This window comes from Callithrix jacchus, chromosome 19, assembly GCF_049354715.1.
Source record: "Callithrix jacchus isolate 240 chromosome 19, calJac240_pri, whole genome shotgun sequence".
In the NCBI taxonomy this organism is placed as follows: Eukaryota; Metazoa; Chordata; class Mammalia; order Primates; family Cebidae; genus Callithrix; species Callithrix jacchus.
This window is the reverse complement of record NC_133520.1, coordinates 43,913,507-43,931,360: the sequence shown is the minus strand read 5'-3', so window position 1 is coordinate 43,931,360 and position 17,854 is coordinate 43,913,507. Positions and strand designations below refer to the sequence as shown.

General features: G+C 43.7%; 1 protein-coding gene across 8 annotated transcripts in view; it reads right to left on the bottom strand.

The window, feature by feature from the left end:
- Window positions 1-3,086: 3,086 nt before the first annotated feature.
- The window catches only part of PLD5 (phospholipase D family member 5), a 407,569-nt gene continuing 392,801 nt past the window's right edge, over window positions 3,087-17,854 (bottom strand). For all 8 annotated transcript variants that reach the window (XM_078357234.1, XM_054248286.2, XM_003735274.6 and 5 more), the window contains 2 exons: window positions 11,692-11,806; window positions 3,087-7,921 (listed from right to left, as the gene is read on the bottom strand). In XM_078357234.1, the coding sequence (XP_078213360.1) occupies window positions 7,665-7,921; window positions 11,692-11,806 (372 nt within the window). In that variant the 3' untranslated portion in view covers window positions 3,087-7,664. The remainder of the gene's footprint in view (window positions 7,922-11,691; window positions 11,807-17,854) is intronic.

Below are 17,854 nucleotides of genomic sequence, written 5' to 3'. Positions count from 1 at the left end.
TTACTATCTCTAATAAAAAAATCACAAATAATCTTCACCTTTAATATGATTTAACTGGACTCCTTGTACATGACTGTCTCTCATCAAACTGCCCAATTTTTAAGAAAACCACAAAACTGCAGGATTCAGAAACTGCCGACGAAATCAGATGACTATTGACTACTGCAGACTGAACGCTCACTTCACTAAGCCTTTGCTAACCTCTCAAATGATAGTTTTCTTTTTAAAGTGTTCCTCTCAGATTTATTCTCTTTTTAGACTACCCACCTTGTTACATGGTGTGCATATCCTGTCAGAGAGAAGACTGCCTCAAATCCAAATTACTTTAGTAAATCAACAAAATTTTATCCTGTGTGGGGCACACGGGATAAATAACAAATAAATAAATAATAAATAAAATAACATAAATAAATAATAATAGTGAGCAAGGCACTATATGAAGCAGTCCAAATTGTCTGGCTCGAGTAGGTTGTTAACTTCTCGCCTTGAGTCTGGCGCCTTAGACTCAAGGTGAGAAGTTGACAACCTGTTCAAATCAGCCATCCCAACACTCAACTGTCAACTTACAAGTGCCCGAATGGGAAGGGAGTTTACGCGTTGGGGAAGCTGGCTGAGGTGCCCGAATGGGAAGGGAGTTTACGCGATGGGGAAGCTGCCTGAAGTGGCCGTGAAGGTGAAGGGAGTTTACGCGTTGGGGAAGCTGGCTGAGGTGGCCGTGAAGGTGAAGGGAGTTTACGCGTTGGGGAAGCTGGCTGAGGTGCCCGAATGGGAAGGGAGTTTATGCGTTGGAGAAGCTGGCTGAAGTGGCCGTGAAGGTGAAGGGAGTTTACGCGTTGGGGAAGCTGGCTGAGGTGCCCGAATGGGAAGGGAGTTTATGCGTTGGAGAAGCTGGCTGAAGTGGCCGTGAAGGTGAAGGGAGTTTACGCGTTGGGGAAGCTGGCTGAGGTGCCCGAATGGGAAGGGAGTTTATGCGTTGGAGAAGCTGGCTGAAGTGGCCGTGAAGGTGAAGGGAGTTTACGCGTTGGGGAAGCTGGCTGAGGTGCCCGAATGGGAAGGGAGTTTATGCGTTGGAGAAGCTGGCTGAAGTGGCCGTGAAGGTGAAGGGAGTTTACGCGTTGGGGAAGCTGGCTGAAGTGGCCGTGAAGGTGAAGGGAGTTTACGCGTTGGGGAAGCTGGCTGAGGTGGCCATGAAGGTGAAGGGAGTTTACCCGTTGGGGAAGCTGGCTGAGGTGCCCGAATGGGAAGGGAGTTTACGCGATGGGGAAGCTGCCTGAAGTGGCCGTGAAGGTGAAGGGAGTTTACGCGTTGGGGAAGCTGGCTGAAGTGGCCGTGAAGGTGAAGGAAGTTTACGCGTTGGGGAAGCTGGCTGAAGTGGCCGTGAAGGTGAAGGGAGTTTACGCGTTGGGGAAGCTGGCTGAGGTGGCCATGAAGGTGAAGGGAGTTTACGCGTTGGGGAAGCTGGCTGAGGTGCCCGAATGGGAAGGGAGTTTACGCGTTGGGGAAGCTGGCTGAAGTGGCCGTGAAGGTGAAGGGAGTTTACGCGTTGGGGAAGCTGGCTGAGGTGGCCGTGAAGGTGAAGGGAGTTTACGCGTTGGGGAAGCTGGCTGAGGTGCCCGAATGGGAAGGGAGTTTACGCGTTGGGGAAGCTGGCTGAGGTGCCCGAATGGGAAGGGAGTTTACGCGATGGGGAAGCTGGCTGAAGTGGCCGTGAAGGTGAAGGGAGTTTACGCGTTGGGGAAGCTGGCTGAAGTGGCCGTGAAGGTGAAGGGAGTTTACGCGTTGGGGAAGCTGGCTGAGGTGCCCAAATGGGAAGGGAGTTTACGCGTTGGGGAAGCTGGCTGAAGTGGCCGTGAAGGTGAAGGGAGTTTACGCGTTGGGGAAGCTGGCTGAGGTGGCCGTGAAGGTGAAGGGAGTTTACGCGTTGGGGAAGCTGGCTGAGGTGCCCGAATGGGAAGGGAGTTTACGCGTTGGGGAAGCTGGCTGAGGTGCCCGAATGGGAAGGGAGTTTACGCGATGGGGAAGCTGGCTGAAGTGGCCGTGAAGGTGAAGGGAGTTTACGCGTTGGGGAAGCTGGCTGAAGTGGCCGTGAAGGTGAAGGGAGTTTACGCGTTGGGGAAGCTGGCTGAAGTGGCCGTGAAGGTATGCTCTAAACCTGAGATTCAATATGGCCTTGTCAGGCAGACCCTGGGCTCTCTAGTAGGGTGTCTATGATTGTTTCTTTTTTCACTAAAAGATAACTGATTTGCTCAGAATCAACATTTATTGGACATGAATTTTTCTTTTTTTAAGAGAAAGAGATAGGAAGAGTGTTTCAAAGATGCCTCCCTGTGTGAATATAAAAAAAAAAAAATGGGCCTACTGGACCAGTCACCTCTACCTTCTTCATCATTTACCACAGTACAGCTTGGTTACTGATGAGAGGCTGGGTTGTTTCCGAGATCAGCTGGAGGGGAAGAAGAAATGCCTCATCTCACAGAACAAAAAAAGCCATCTAATATTTACTTCTGAAAAAACTGAGCATCTGGTTATACAAAAGGTTTGAGAATTTTAATGATTCTCCCAAATTTAACCCTTTATCAAACCAATTTATTAAGGGATCTTAAGGTTAATAATATAGACATGTCCAGTACAAGTTTATCCTATTTACATAAAGGATTAAAATTAAAAATTCAAGATAACTTTTGTAACAGAATCAGAAGTTTAGCAGTTGAACACAGCAAAATAAAATGTGTAATAGCCTATTAAATCTCACTTTCTTTTTGTCAGATTGCCAAAAAAAGCATAAATGGCCAGTAAAGTTTTAGAACTCTGTAAGTACAAGGCTGCTAATGGATTAAAAATAAGAAAATTTCATTTTTACAGTTTCAAGAAACTTCTGAAGAATACCCATCAAGTCACTGTAAAAAGCAGTATCTTCATAATTCAGCCAAAGATGGAAATTCTCTCAAATGAGAAAGGCTGTGACCTGGGGTTGATGTCAGGGCTATTAGAAAACCTCCTCCAATTTAAGTCAATAAGGTGAAAATGGTAAGCAGATATTTTAACAACATATAAAAGGAAAAGGAAAGAGGCTAATTCATAACATATGGGAAAATGTTGCAAATAGGTTAATTTATTTAATTTACCTTGGGCCAAATGGAAGTTATATTAATTTCTCCTTTAAAAGGTGTATAACAAAGCACACCAGTTCATTGGGAATAAGTACAGAAAAATAAAAGAATGAAACATTTGTCCACAATATATGGGGCTGTTGGTAAGGACTCAGTTTGAATAACCAATAACAAAGTATCTTTCATTATAGGAGATGACTGTTAGATGCAAGTAATGGCAGCCTTTTACATTCCTAAAGTTAAAAATAATGGAAGGAATTTTGGACCCAGAAACACACACCAGTGGTCATACCTATGAAATAAAAATAGTGAATTGTTGGACAGAATTCCTGAGACAGATGGACCTGGATCTGATCTTATCAAGAAATTCTTATGGTCTTTTTTCTCCCACCCCTGGAGTTTAGTTCAATAAAATTTCCTAAAAACAAACAGAATGAATCAGAGTCACTGAGTTAGCCAGAGGCTGGTGGCAAATGAGCTTCTGTCAATCCCAGGTTCATCGAGGCACTTGTAACAAACTAGTAACTGCATTTCCAAAAAAACCCAAAAAAACTCACATTTTTCAAAGGGTGAGATCAATGAAAAACGTGATCAGACCCCTCTCACTAAGAACTAAACCAGACATGAGACAAACAGCAGCACAGGCAGAACTTGAATGGGAAAAGCGGTGCTCAGAGTTACACAGACGCAAAGTGTGTCGGCAGACCTTTGGTTTCTTCGTCTGCTTTGACTTGTTAAAGACACTAGTTTTCACTCTATGCCACAGGACGCAGGAAGTCTATGAAGCATTCTCTCCACAGGATTCATTTATGTCAGTGGGGACTTTTTCAGCATTCCTTGTTTCTATCAGGTTCAGGTACCTAAAGCTTGTTTACAGAGTGTGGATGTCACCTCACTGTATCCCACTTCCTCTCCAATGGCTGGATAAGCTGTGATTCAATTATTTGATAGGCTAGAGGCCAGTGACAAAGCAGTGGAAGTCTACAGTATTGATCTCTGATGGTGTGTGCAACGATTTGATTTGGGGGGATAAAGGTGACGGGGTTTGGGAAGAGAACAGGCAGCATAAGCACTGTGAATGCTGGTAGGCCCATAAGAAGGTCATCTTGAATTCCACAGGAGGCAGACGTGTTCTCATAGAATAAATCATTGTTTAAAATCAGCGCTTGAGGATAAATCAGGTGCTAAGTCAGTATTAGTGGTACAAAAATCCAAAACATAGTCTCAAATTGTGTTTGTTTTCCCTTTTAGCCTCTTGGGAAATAAATCCAGGAATGTTTATGGGGATTGTCACCCTGCTCCTCCTAATTCTGGCATGGACAGCCACCAGATAGCATCAAATTAAAGTGCTTTTTGTTTTGATTTGCATTCTTTTCTTCCTGAAAAGTAATTCCTGGAATACTTGGGGGTGGGAGGAATGGAAGTGGATAGTTTGTTTAGCACAGACACAAAGTTTAAGAGAAAGGAAAGCCATCTCTAGAGGGGTAGATCAAGCATCGAAATGAAAGAGAAAGTTCTGCAGAATGAAATGCTCTCTTGGGAGACGTGAACCTGTTTCTGACACCCTTGGTATGGGGGTCACTTTCCTGGCTGCCACAAAAGGACACTGTGGCCCCATGGAGTCAACACCACTGCCCAGACCCCGCAATAAGGGACCCACTGTGTCTGGAGGCATCTTGTTGCTTGCTTGGCAGAAAAGCCTGAGACACAGCTCCTGTGGTACCATTTTGCCAGGCCTCAAAAGGAAATGGCAATGATGGTCATTCCGTAAAGGATGACATTCTCTTCTCTTAGCACATACAGATAGTGACAGTGGAGGAGCCCCGTGACACCAAGCCTGAGTGTCCCATGGCTGTGGATGAATACTCCAGGAGACAAATTGAGAACTAACAAGGAAGTTTTAGTTGTTTTTTCTTTTCTCCCTTTAGATAACCTTTTTAAAAACAACCCAGGTTGCTTCTGTTTGTCTGAGTGTGAACTTGTAGGTTTGTTTCCTACTCTGCTTCCTTCTTTCCTTTATATTTTTTTAGAGGCAGGGTCTTGCTATGCTACTGAGGCTGGTCTCAAGCAATCCTCCTGCCTTGGCCTCCCAAAGTGCTGAGATTACCGGCATGAGCCATTGCACCCAGCCTGCTTTCTTTTTAAAATCATCACCAAAGCAATGTTTACTTAATGAGGATGGCTGGCAGGATAACTCCCGACTCAAACATGGATTGTGTCTTGGTAAATATTTAGAGTCTTATGGGCTGGCTATTATTGTGAGGAATTTCAGTGAGAATCTCCCAATTAGTCATAAAAACATGCTACCCTTGAAACTACAGCTTCCTTCCAGCTCTCTTGACCAACTGGTTAACTACCTAGGGAAGCAATACCTGCAAATAACAAGAAGGGAAACTATGTGATCACTGGATAACCCACATTAGCCGTTCTATATTAAGAAAACCCATTGGATAAGATTCATAGGCTCCTCCATCACTTTCGTGGCATTTAGAAATCAAGTCCCCCGGATGTGGTGGCTCATGCCTGTAATCCCAGCACTTTGGGAGGCTAAAGCAGGTGGATCACAAGGTCAGGAGATCGAGACCATTCTATTCAGCACAGTGAAACCCTGTCTCTACCAAAAATACAAAAATTAGCCAGGCGTGGTGGTGGGTGCCTGTAATTCCAGCTACTTGGGAGGCTGAGGCAGGAGAATCGCTTGAACCCAGGAGGTGGAGGTTGCAGTGTGCCGAGATTGTGCCACTGCACTCTAGCCTGGGGACAGAGCAAGATTCTGTCTTAAAAAAAAAAAAGAAGAAAAAAGAAAAAAAGAAATCAGATCTCTAGAAACAAAAAAGAATAGTTGAATGTTTCCTTGCTCTGAAAACGCGTGTGTATTCTGGTCCTGATGAACAGTCCTTAGCACAATGTCTAGTTTTGTGTTAATGTTATTCACGCCAAAGTGACCCAACATGATATCCCACTGAAATGTCAACAATCCAGATCTCCACCAGGGTTTTTGTGGCGCTGTGTTCTTTTCATCCACATTTGCCACTGGAAACTGTGGATCTGTTTTCCTTTGTGGATTCTCGGGGAGGACCTGGTATTGATTCTATCAAGATAGGACAAAGATTATTTCAAGAAAAAGATTATACATTATAATGCTTAGCATTTATATAGGTTCTTTTGATTTCAAAACGAGTTATAAATATTTCCTACCGTGACAGCATCCTTGCGAGGTAGGTGAGGACTGCCATCTATGTTACCAAGAGAAGCCCAAGGCCAAGAACTGAGGAACTCTGCTTTGAGTCACAGAGTCAGGAACAACATTGGAACTGGACATTCCAGCCACCTGCCCTGGGCTCTGAAGAGGCCACGCCTCTCCCTCACATAGCAGGTTTCCATTAATACAGCGGTATATATTATATAGATATAAAACAACAACACACAATTATGTTATAGAACAATAATTAAGTATTTGTTTCTTAGTAAAATATGTTAAGCACAGTATTTAAATTGCATTTCTCTGAAAAGCATTTGGTATATTAAATAGCAGGTATATTAAATAGCTCTATAAACGTTTGCTGGCATACTCAACAGCATAATGATTCTAAGGAAATTAAAATCCACTGGCGCATAGAGATCATTCCTTTATAATACCATAAAGTAAACAAGAATGTGAAAAACTACTTTATTCTCAAAATGCAGGCCTGATAGCTTGCTGGATATTAGCAGGTGGCTACATAATTTTTCTGAGCTCGAGAGAAAGGCTACATAATTTTTCTGAGCTTGAGAGAAATTGCTGACTGCAGTTCTTTTAAAATACCAATTCTGTAGGGAAAAAGAGATGTGGTTGAAAGGTGAAAATGAAAGACTGCTCTCGCCACTTTGTATCCATTCTGAGAAATTCGTATGTTTTCAAAAGATATTATCAGAGTTAGAAGTAATGTTGAGGTGAATACAGAAAATGCTATATAGTAGGAACATTTTGTGAGAAGAGATGATACCAAATAAAACCTATGGTGTAAGAGGAAAATAAGCAAGACCGAAAAGGATCTCCTTCAAGGGTGTTGAAGGCTGGCATGAGGTGTAAGCTGTTCATGCTTAGCTGACTGTGTAGGTCCTGGAGATGATTTGCAGGGTAAGCACTTGGCTTTATCAATCTCTTCTCCAAGGCAACATCGTCATCTTCCTCTCTAAATCAGCGGTCCTCAGAACGGTCTTAAAGAGCTCACCTCATGCTAGGCTTCCTAGCAACTGACCAGGTGGGTCAGCAGAAAAAGTTCTAAAACTAGAAAGGAACAGGAATCAAAGTCTTAAAATCTGTATGCAAACGTAAAAACTAACTTCTACGCCAGAATGACATTCTCTGTCAGAGGTAATAAATACAAAAGTCTTAATTTTAGTGTACACGACGCTAGATATTGTTAGATAGGTATTATGTGTCATTCAGAGAATATGTTTTATAAGTGTGCTTTTTCCCTAAAAAAAGACATATTAAAGTGTTTTCTCTCCTCAAGTCCTTTATGTATAAATAAGAAACGCCGAGCTGTCCTATCAGTTTGTTCGTTCCCGTTATACGCTCCAGGCTTCCTTCCCACCTGCATTGTCTGTGGCAGTTTTGTTGGAGGGGGGTTTGAGTTTGAACAGACTCGAGCAGTTCGGCTGCTTGGTTGGCTGTAAGGTTTTGGCATACGGTGAATACCAGTCCCTTTCAAACACGTCTTTAAGTTGCTTAATGATGCTTCTGTTGTTCCTCACATCTGCCTGGTTGATAACGAGGCCCGTGCCAGCATTCTGGGTGAAATCATTCCCTACCCAATCAAAATTTCCTGCAAAGAAATAACGTTGAAGAGTTAGAGTCCACTGGGAATATACCCAATATAATGAAATTCAGAGTGGAGTCTATTAAAAATCATCAACACCCAGGAATGACAACGGAGAGGGTAAATTGTGTTGACAGCTCTGAAAAAAAGAATTCCAAGACGCCTTACATACGGCATATTAATATGTACATATCATTTTGGCATTTTCTTCAGCTTTGCTCCAGTGGAAACTCAAAACAAGGAATCTGCTGTTCTTTCTCATCAATGTTATTTCTCATTGACATTCACAAGCCACACTAAATATAGCAACATTTAAAACATATAGGGATACATTTAAAAATCCTGTAATTACTACCTTCTCAAAGAGACAACATCGAATCCATGAGAACAAATGAGGGATTCTAATTATAAAGCCCTGAAGTTTTCCCATCAAAGACAAAGGGAAAGCTAGAGAAAGAGACCAGTTCCTCACAAATACTCCCTGAGTGGGCTTTAAATCATTTCCCAGACCCAGGATCCGGCCCCTTGGCCCAGGAAGTGGGGCAGGTGCTGTGAGAACAGGCTGAATATGACTGCCCCATGTTAGGTGGTGCATTCATGTTTTTTCAGCTGCCATAGAGGGTTGATGCCTTCTGAGGACTGTGAGGAAGGGATCCACTCCAGGCCTTTCTCCTTGGCTTGTAGATGGGCATTTTCTCCGTGACATTTTCTATTTTCTCTTTCCTTATTTATTTCATTGGTTCTTTTTTTAAATTAAATTTTTTTTTTTTTTTTTAGACAGTCTTGCTCTGTTGCCAGGCTGGAGTGCAGTGGCACGATCTCGATTCATTGCAACCCCCACCTCCTGGGTTCAAGCGATCCTCCCACCTCAGCCTCCCAACATGCTGGGATTCCAGGGGTGAGCCACCGTGCCTGACCTCTCCATGACGTTTTCTACGTCTCTTCGTGTTGTCTTCCTCTCTGCATGTCTCTGTCCAAACTTCCCCTTTTTACAAGGACGTTGGCCATATTAGATTAGGGGCCACACTAATGACCTCATTTTAACTTGGCTGTTTCTCTAAAGACCCTGCCCTAAATGGAGTTACATTCTGAGGTACTGGGGGCTAGGACTTCAAATATGAGTTTTGGAGGGACATGATTCAGCTCATTTAAAGGAGTAAGTCTGGGATCTGCCCCAGAAAAGACTAATAATGTCTATCCCACTCCCGTGCGGTCCATCTTCAAGGTGTAGGGGAAGTAGTAGCCTAGGAGAGCTAGAGTAATGCCATTTCAGATTCATCTTGAGACTAATAAGGCATATTCCTTGCCAGTCACAACTGTGGTCATAAGATGTTTACAACTGAGAAAACAGCCTAAACATATCCCAAAGGATACTCTCCTGCAGCGGTGCAAAGTCCACATGTCCCAATACCCATAACATTACCTGCTTTCAAAGTAGTTCTAGCTATGCTTCAATGTACGTACACGCTAGAATGTCATTTCACAAAAGAATGTTTTCTTCAAACCAATAGAATAATACATATGGTCATGCTGTCAGCTCACTCACACATAGACACAGTCTAGCTTAGCTTTCACATAGGTAAGACCCCTACACAAGAAAAACAAACACACCGCATTCCTCCACTTGCTTCCTGAGGATGCCCTACTCTATAACTGAGTAGTTTTCCTTCCCTTCTTTTCTCTCCCTCCCTCCCTTCCTTCCTCCGTCCCTCCCTCCCTCTCTTTCTTTCTTTTCTTTGAGAGTCTTGCCCTGCCTCTCAGCTCACTGTAACCTCTGCCTCCCAGGTTCAAGCAATTCTCCTGCCTCAGCCTCCTGAGTAGCTGGGATTACAGGTGCCCACCACCACACTCTACTACTTTTTTTGTATTTTTAGTAGAAATGGGGTTTCATCACGTTGGTCAGGCTGGTCTCAAACTCCTGACCTCCAGTGATCCACCCGCCTCAGCCTTCCAAAGTGCTGGGATTACAGGAATGAGCCACCATGTCAGGCCCAATTTATTTATTTTTAGAGGCAGAATCTCTCTGTTGCCCGGGCTAGAGTGCAGGGGCCTGATCATAGCTCACTGCAGCCTTGAACTCTTGGGCTCAAGCAATCCTCCCACCTCAGCCTCCTAAGCAGCTGTGACTACAGGTACAAGCCACCGGAACCAGCTTTTACTTGGTATTTATATTTATTATCTATACGGTTGGTGGGACTTACTTCTGCTTCACAGCTGAGGACTGGGAGGCTCACAGGTGAATAAATTTGCTGAATTAGTGGCTAATCAATGGTGCACCCAGGTCTGCCAGACTGAATGATAAACCAGGAATTATTCTTACTAAAAAATATCTAGCCATATCAAGATGGACAAAATTGTCTTCGAAATTACCATCAAGCCAGGTCTGATCTAAGCTCCTGGTTTTGTTCTCCTCTTTGGATAAGAGCTGATTCCATAAAGGGAACTGACAAGTTTTAGGTGTAGAGATTGACTTTCCATGTCCTCTGTAGCAACTCAGGTATCACTGCAGAAATCACTAAGAAGCTGAGATCATCCGTCTCCTTGGCATCCCTGGCCCAAGGGCCTGCAGCCATCTGCGGGAGAAGCTGCTAGAAGAAAGCACATCTAGGAGAGAGCCAATATCTGTTCCTTTGTAGCTTTCATCTTTTGATCCCTGCTCTGTTTGCTGGAACTCTCAAACGTGTCAATTCCCTTTTCCATTTGGCATCCCGGGGAATATCAGAAGGTGGTTTCTTTCCTCTCATTTTACTCCTTAAGTTTATTCCTCAGAGCTTAAGAACACCAGGTCCCTAAATCAAATATCAGCACAGAGTCATCTGCTCCCTTTTGCTTTCTCTCTCTCCCCTCATCCCAACCGATTATCTGCCCCTCAAGAAAGAGCACAATGGTAAATGGTACTCTCAGTGGCGGCTTCATGATAGACATAGCTTTGAATGAATATATATATATATTTTTTGAGACACAGTTTTGCTCTTGTCGCCCAGGCTGGAGTGCAATGGCTATTCACAAGCTCGATCCCACTACTGATCAGCACAGGAGTTTTGACCTGCTCCATTTCCGACCTGGGCTGGTTCACCCTCCTCAGGTGACCTGGTGGTCCCCCGCTCCCAGGAGGTCACTGTATTGATGCCGAACTTACTGCGGACACCCAATCGGCATAGTGCACTACAGCCCAGAACTCCTGGGCTCAAGTGGTTCTCCCACCTCAGCCTCCCGAGTAGCTGGGACTACAGGCAGGCGCCACAGCACCCAACAATAGTTACCATTATTAGCCCCATCTTACAGATGAGAAAACTGAGTTTTGAAGAGCTCAAGTAAATTGCACAAAGCCAGACATTTGGGAGACGGCAGGGTTGGGATAACGGGCTGGGCACTGACCCGCTCCACTGTCTGCCTCCCCATCACTCAGGTCAGGCTGGCTTGTGGTGCTGTGGGCAGGGGAATGACACTGTGCTGGCTCCAGCACAGGACACACCTTTGATGAGCCATTCCCACCCTTGCCTGTACAATGTGGCAAATGGGCCAGAAAATTTCTACAAAACATTTATGGAAAGGCATCTTATATGTCTTCTAGTACATAAATCAGGCCATGGAAGAGCTATTCGAACGATGAGCTCCCTGTCCTCACTGTCCCGTTTCCTGACCTCCAGTTCCCCCCATTCAGCAGCAGTGGTTCCCAAGGCCTTGCTTCCTCGACAGGGGGTACTGCGGAGCTCAGCTGGACTGCCACTGCCTGAGTGACCTGCCCTAAGGAGCCTCACAGCCCTGACACCTACCGATATAAGCTGCTCCATCTGTCACCATGTACTTGTTTCGATTTAACCTAGGAAACGTGTGGTTCTTTTGTTCTTTTGTGGCACAAGCATTTTCTCTTTCCAGATCAAAAAATTTCTGTAAGACAAAAAAGAAACAAATGAAAAAAGCAGGTAAATCAGGAACGTTTCTGATCTTGTCCAAGAGCACAAAAGAATGTATTATCCACAGAGCAACAGCAGACCTCACGTTGGGTTACTAAAGCCATCATCTTATTACCTCATACGGATGAGGCTACTTTTGTTCTCAAATCTATATAGGCAACAAGAGAAAATCAGCATGCTCAACTAGGTCTATAATTAATACTTTTAAGCTACAAAATGAACACAAAATTCATTTTCCTTTTTCAGCAGGATGAGGGCCAGAAGGTTAATTCTCATTGTCTTATTCATCAGGGTGTGCTGGCATTTGAAGCATGCCTCAGGGTGCTCCCTGTCAAGCATGCCAATGAACTAAATGAGTATTCTCACATGTTGCATGCATTATGTCGATGACTAGCTGATTAAACTCGGGATTTGCAAAGGTCAAAAGAGATTCTGCCACAGGAACAAATACTTTTCCATCTAAACACCTAAGTCTAGGAGCTCTTTTGATAGGCCAATCAAAAATGAAAAAATCACAACTTCAAACCCTGAGTTCCGAATTTCAACATTTATTGACCCAAAAGGCAATATTCCAGTTCATCCAAGGCCAGAAATGGGGCAGCTAAAAGAAGGGGAATGACTGCAGGTATCGCCAGGCTATGCCTCAGGGGTCTGCTGATCTGCTAAATTCTCAGAGGAGGCTTACACTAAGCTCATGAAACTCCATGACTGAGCTCACTGGAAGACATTAGTCCAAAGTGAAAGTCTCGGGTATTCCCTACATTGGAAAATGCTGAGCATTTGCAGAACTGTGGAACCTTTTGGAATGTCTTACAGCTATAGAATCGTGTGTATTTAAAGGAAAGAAGAGGCAGAGAGGAAAATGGCATGATGCCTAGAAAAGAAGATGTCATTTACAGTTTTAAAACTGTAAGCGTTCACATTTGGTTTGGGGAAATAGTGATAGCTGGACTTCCTCCTCCCCTAGCGTGGTAGAAGGGTGATAAAACGGATGATCACGAAGATCCCTTCTAGCCTCAAAAGTTCTATTCTGATTTTTTGTAAAAATCCTTGAGGTCCACAGTACAGAGATCAAAATCTACCTGAAAACTGTTTATTCCACAACACAAATAAACATGCTGTGTCTCCCAGGGCCATATCACCACGGTTACAGACAATGACTCCTGGTTCACCCAGTGTCCTCAGCACCTGTCTTCTGCAAAATCTACGTTGGTTTCTGGACTCTTCAAACTGACTTAATAACCTGTGAGTGTTCTGAAGTCACAGTTATATATTCATGAGGTCACATGAATACTGAGGGCATCACCATCAATCATAGCCAGAAGTTACTCAGCTTGGACATTCTGTCACCACACACGGCCACATATATGAATGTTTCCTTTTAGGAAATATATTATTGTAGAATCAAGATGGATTTCTTATTTATTTATTTTAAGATGGGGTTTCACCATGATGGTCAGGCTGGTCTTGAACTCCCTACCTCAGGTGATCCACCTGCCTTGGCCTCCAAAGTGCTTGGATTACAGGCATGAGCCACCACACCCAGCCAAGATGGATTTCAAAAACAATAAAATATACATCTTGAGTTAAGTCAAGGTTAGAGTCACAGCTTGAGGCTTTAGTAAAAACCCATTTGCTCTAGAAAGTCAAAGATGGCCCCGAAGAGGGGAAATAGCTTTCTCTGGAAGACTGAAATGACAGCAGAAATCAGATTTTATGCACTGGTAGTATTAGACACCTAATACACTGTGGATGACCGCAAAGACATTTCAAAGGTGATTTATTAATTTGTAAAAAAAATTCTAAAAAGTCAGATGACTGGGACAATTTTGTGTGTCACAGTCTCTTCTCCTTCCAAGAGCCCTCACAGAGATAAACCCCACATCAGGGCGGGAGGTGTTTGGAGGTGGGCGTGCCCACTCCTTCAAGAACAGAGTCCTTACCTAGTTCCCAGGCTCCTGAAGACACACCCCATGCAGATTCCAATGCTCACTTTCCTTGGAAGGGTTTATCACCTGTCTGTGTTCTAGACTTTGGGGCCATAAGCTGCTTGTCCATCTAGATTTGTACTGATGCTTAGAAAGGTATGGCCTCAGTTTTATAAAATGGCTGTGCATGAACTATTAGTGTTTGGTTTATTAAAAAAATGTGACCATCCGCATTCAAAAACCTCAAAAAGATGAAGCTGGTTAAGCCCTGTAAAGGTTGCAATGATGGATTCTACTTTCCTTGTAATTTTTTGCAATTCTTAAATGACAGCAGTTAACATTTCAAGACTTAGAGGTTTCCACTGCAGGTGTCCTAGTTGCAGGTGTGCTGTGGGGGGGTCAAGAAACAGTGGGTGGGCATGAACCCGTGACTCGGACAGATGGGAATCTGGAAAAGGAGATTGGGGCAAATGCACCATATGGTATACCAAAAGCCCTAGACTGTCCTCTCTGCTCCTGCTAGACCTTGCAAGTAACAGGGGCTCTTCTGCGTGTGAGTGCGCTGACCTCCAGAGTGCGTGACTTCACTGGGCCGCCTCTTCACGGGCAGTCACCTTTTCCCAGCACACGCCTGAAGAAAATGGCTAACACACCTTGGACTCGGGCACTGTCCTGGGCTCTGCGCTGTCCCCCCACTGGCTTACAGATCTTTCTTATCTCTCTACCTTTATTAGCTCCCTTCTTCTTTCTTTTTATTTTTGAGATGGAGTCTCACTCTGTACCCTAGGCTGGAGTGCGGTGGCGCGATCTTGACTCACTGCAACTTCCGCCTCCTGGGTCCCAGTTCAAGCAATTCTCCCGCCACAGCCTCCTAAGTAGCTGGGATTACAAGCATGCACCACCACGCCTGGCTAATTTGTGTATTTTCTAATAGAGATGGGGTTTCACCATGTTGGCCAGGCTGGTCTCAAACCCTGACCTCGTGATCTGCCCACCTCAGCCCCTCAAAGTGCTGGGATTACCAGCGTGAGCCACCGTGCCCAGCCCTGGCTCCCTTCTTTGACTTCTTTTGTTAGGCATGCATTCATTCAACACATATGTTTTGAAAACTCTATCAAGCATCATGTGAGCCACTGGTGAATTAGACACCTGTCCTTTTCCTCACTTGCCTTTTTTTGGAGCCCCATATGCCACTATAATTCTCTGGAAAACGCTGTCCCTGCGCTGAATCAATCCCAAGAGTTCTCTTGTCTGTGAAAAGGTGTTGAACACAATTAGACTCTATTCTCTTGTGTCTCTGCCTGACTCCCTGGGACTGCACCTGCTTCTCTGATCCTGGGCATCTTATTCCAAACCCAGGTTGGTACCCTGATCCAACTCTCAGTTATTTCTGGAAAACAAATCCGTGGTAGTAATCAGTCATTTTGGTTTTTTTTGAAATGGAGTTTTGCTCTTGTTGCTCAGGCTGGAGTGCAATGGCGCGATCTTGGCTTACCACAACCTCTGCCTCCCAGGTTCAAGCAAATCTCCTGCTTCAGCCTCCCAAGTAGCTGGGATTACAGGTTTCCTCAGTTTACAAAAGCTAGTTAAATCGATCAGAATTTCTATTATCCATCAATGCTACCGGACTATTAGGGAGATTAAGATGAAAACACAGGTGAGAAGCATTATTTTTTAGGAAATTTGCAGTCAATTCCAAATTTTTATGTATTTAAATTGTGAATAATTTCATAAAAAATGAAATTTAAGATATCCTAATGGCACAGGAGTTGCAAACATTTTATCTGAATTTTTTAATCCTCAGGGATATAATTTGGATGTGTAGGTTATCATATCTTTGAGCAGATGCAGTATATGATGTTTTTGTTTTTGCTTTGAGACAGATTCTTGCTCTGTCCCCAGACTACAGTATAGTGGCAATCATAGGTCACTGCAGCCTTGAACTCCTAGGCTAAAGTGGTCCTCCTGCCTCTACCTTTTGAGACCAGAGTACCCCTGGGACTACAGGTGTGCACCACCACACCTGGCTAGGGTTTTTTTTTTTTTTTTTTTTTTTTATAAATAGGGTCTTGCTATGTTGTCCAGGCTGATCTTGAACTCTTGGCCTCAAGTGATCCTCTTGTCTTGGTCTCCAAAAGTGTTGGGGTTACAGGTGTGAGCCACCACACCTCGATGTAGATGATGTTTTTGAATATAGATAAGAAAGATTAAAAAGGACTCTGAACCACAGTGATCTGTTCTCCGTGCAGAGGCCATGGAGACATGTTTGAGCTCAAGTTTTGTAGTTCAAAAGACTTGTGTTTCAGTCTGGCCCCACTACTCACTAGTGTTCTTGAGAGAGGTTATTTAATCTCTCTAAGCTTCAGTTCTCATGTCTATAAAATAGGGAAAGTACCTGGTTCACAAAATATTATTATTATTATTATTATTATTTTTTTGTAGAGACGGGGTTTCACCATGTTGACCAGGATGGTCTTGATCTCTTGACCTGGTGATCCACCTGCCTCGGCCTCCCAAAGTGCTGGGATTATAGGCGTGAGCCACCGTGCCCGGCTGATATATTATTTTTTAAGGTTTTTTTTTTGTGTGTGTGTGTGGAGATGGGGTCTCCCTATGTTGCCCAGGCAGGGTCTTGAACTTGTGGCCTCAAGTGAACTTCCTACCTCGGACTCCCAAAGCACTGAGATTGCAGGCATAAGCCACATGTCTGGCTGTGTGCCTGTGACTATTACATAATATGTATATAAAGCATTTAATTCAGTGCTTGGATAACTGTATATACTCATGAATATTCATGAAAATAACACATTCCTTCATTTATTACATAATATATATTACAACCATATATATAATATTACATAATATATATATGGTTGCTGCCATAACAGCAAAACAACAAAACCTTAATAAATGATGTAGCATTGGCTTACTCAGTGGGCAGCATGTAGTAAGTAAACTGGTATTGTAGGATGGCAGGATGAAAACCCATGTTATACAGAGACAAACTATTTGATAAAAACATAACCAGCATTTATTTGGAAGGAATACCAAGTACCACTGAACTTTTGGCTTATAGGGCTTTAGCTACGGAGACTGGGAAACGAATTGTTAGTAGTGTGTGTTGGTTGTTACTTGTGTTTTTTGTTTGTTTGTTTTATTTTTTAGGCAGGGTCTTGCTCTCTATCCAGACTAAAGTGCAGTGGTGCAATCTCGGCTCACTCCAACCTCTGCCTCCCGGGTTCAAGTAATAATGCTTGTGCCTCCGCCTCCCAGGTAGCTGGGATTTCAGGCATGTTCCACCATACCCAGCTAATTTTGGTATTTTTAGTAGAGATGGAATTCATCAGGAGTTTTGGTCTCAAAGTCCTGGCCTCAAGTTATCCACCTGCCTTGGCCTCCCAAAGTGCTGGGATTATAGGCCTGAGCCACTGTGCTCAGCCTATAGTTGTGCTTTTAAAAAGCTTATTAGAGGAGATAAATTGGCTCGGGAAGGAATGGCTAGTTTAGAAGTGGAAATGATAGCGAACAGATAGACCAGAAATTTGGTAATTCACAGGGTTGAAAATGCTGATTTTACCTAGAACCCAATAATATAAAATCAGTTTGAAAAATCCTTTAAGAGGCCAGTTAAGACTGAACCCTGTAGGAAAGACAAAATAATTGGTGTAATTATAATAGGTGTGGCCGGGTACGGTGGCCCATGCCTGTCATCCCAGCACTTCGGGAGGCTAAGGTGCGTGGATCACCTGAGGTCAGGAGTTCCAGACCAGCCTGGCCAACATGGTGAAACCCCATCTCTCCTAAAATACAAAAATGAGCCAGTTGTGGTGGCTGGCGCCTGTAATCCCAGCTATTCAGGAGGCTGAGGCAGGAGAATCGCTTAAATCTGGGAGGCAGAGGTTGCAGTGAGGCAAGCGTACCACTGTACTCCAGCCTGGGCGACAGAACAAGACTGCATCTCAAAAAAAAACAACAACAACAAAGTACATAATGGATATAATCTTCCAGCCTGTGTCTGATGGCCTTGAATGGGACCTATCATTAAAGAGAGAGAAAAGCATATGAACAAGAAAGATTCAAGTGAGGAAATTAGG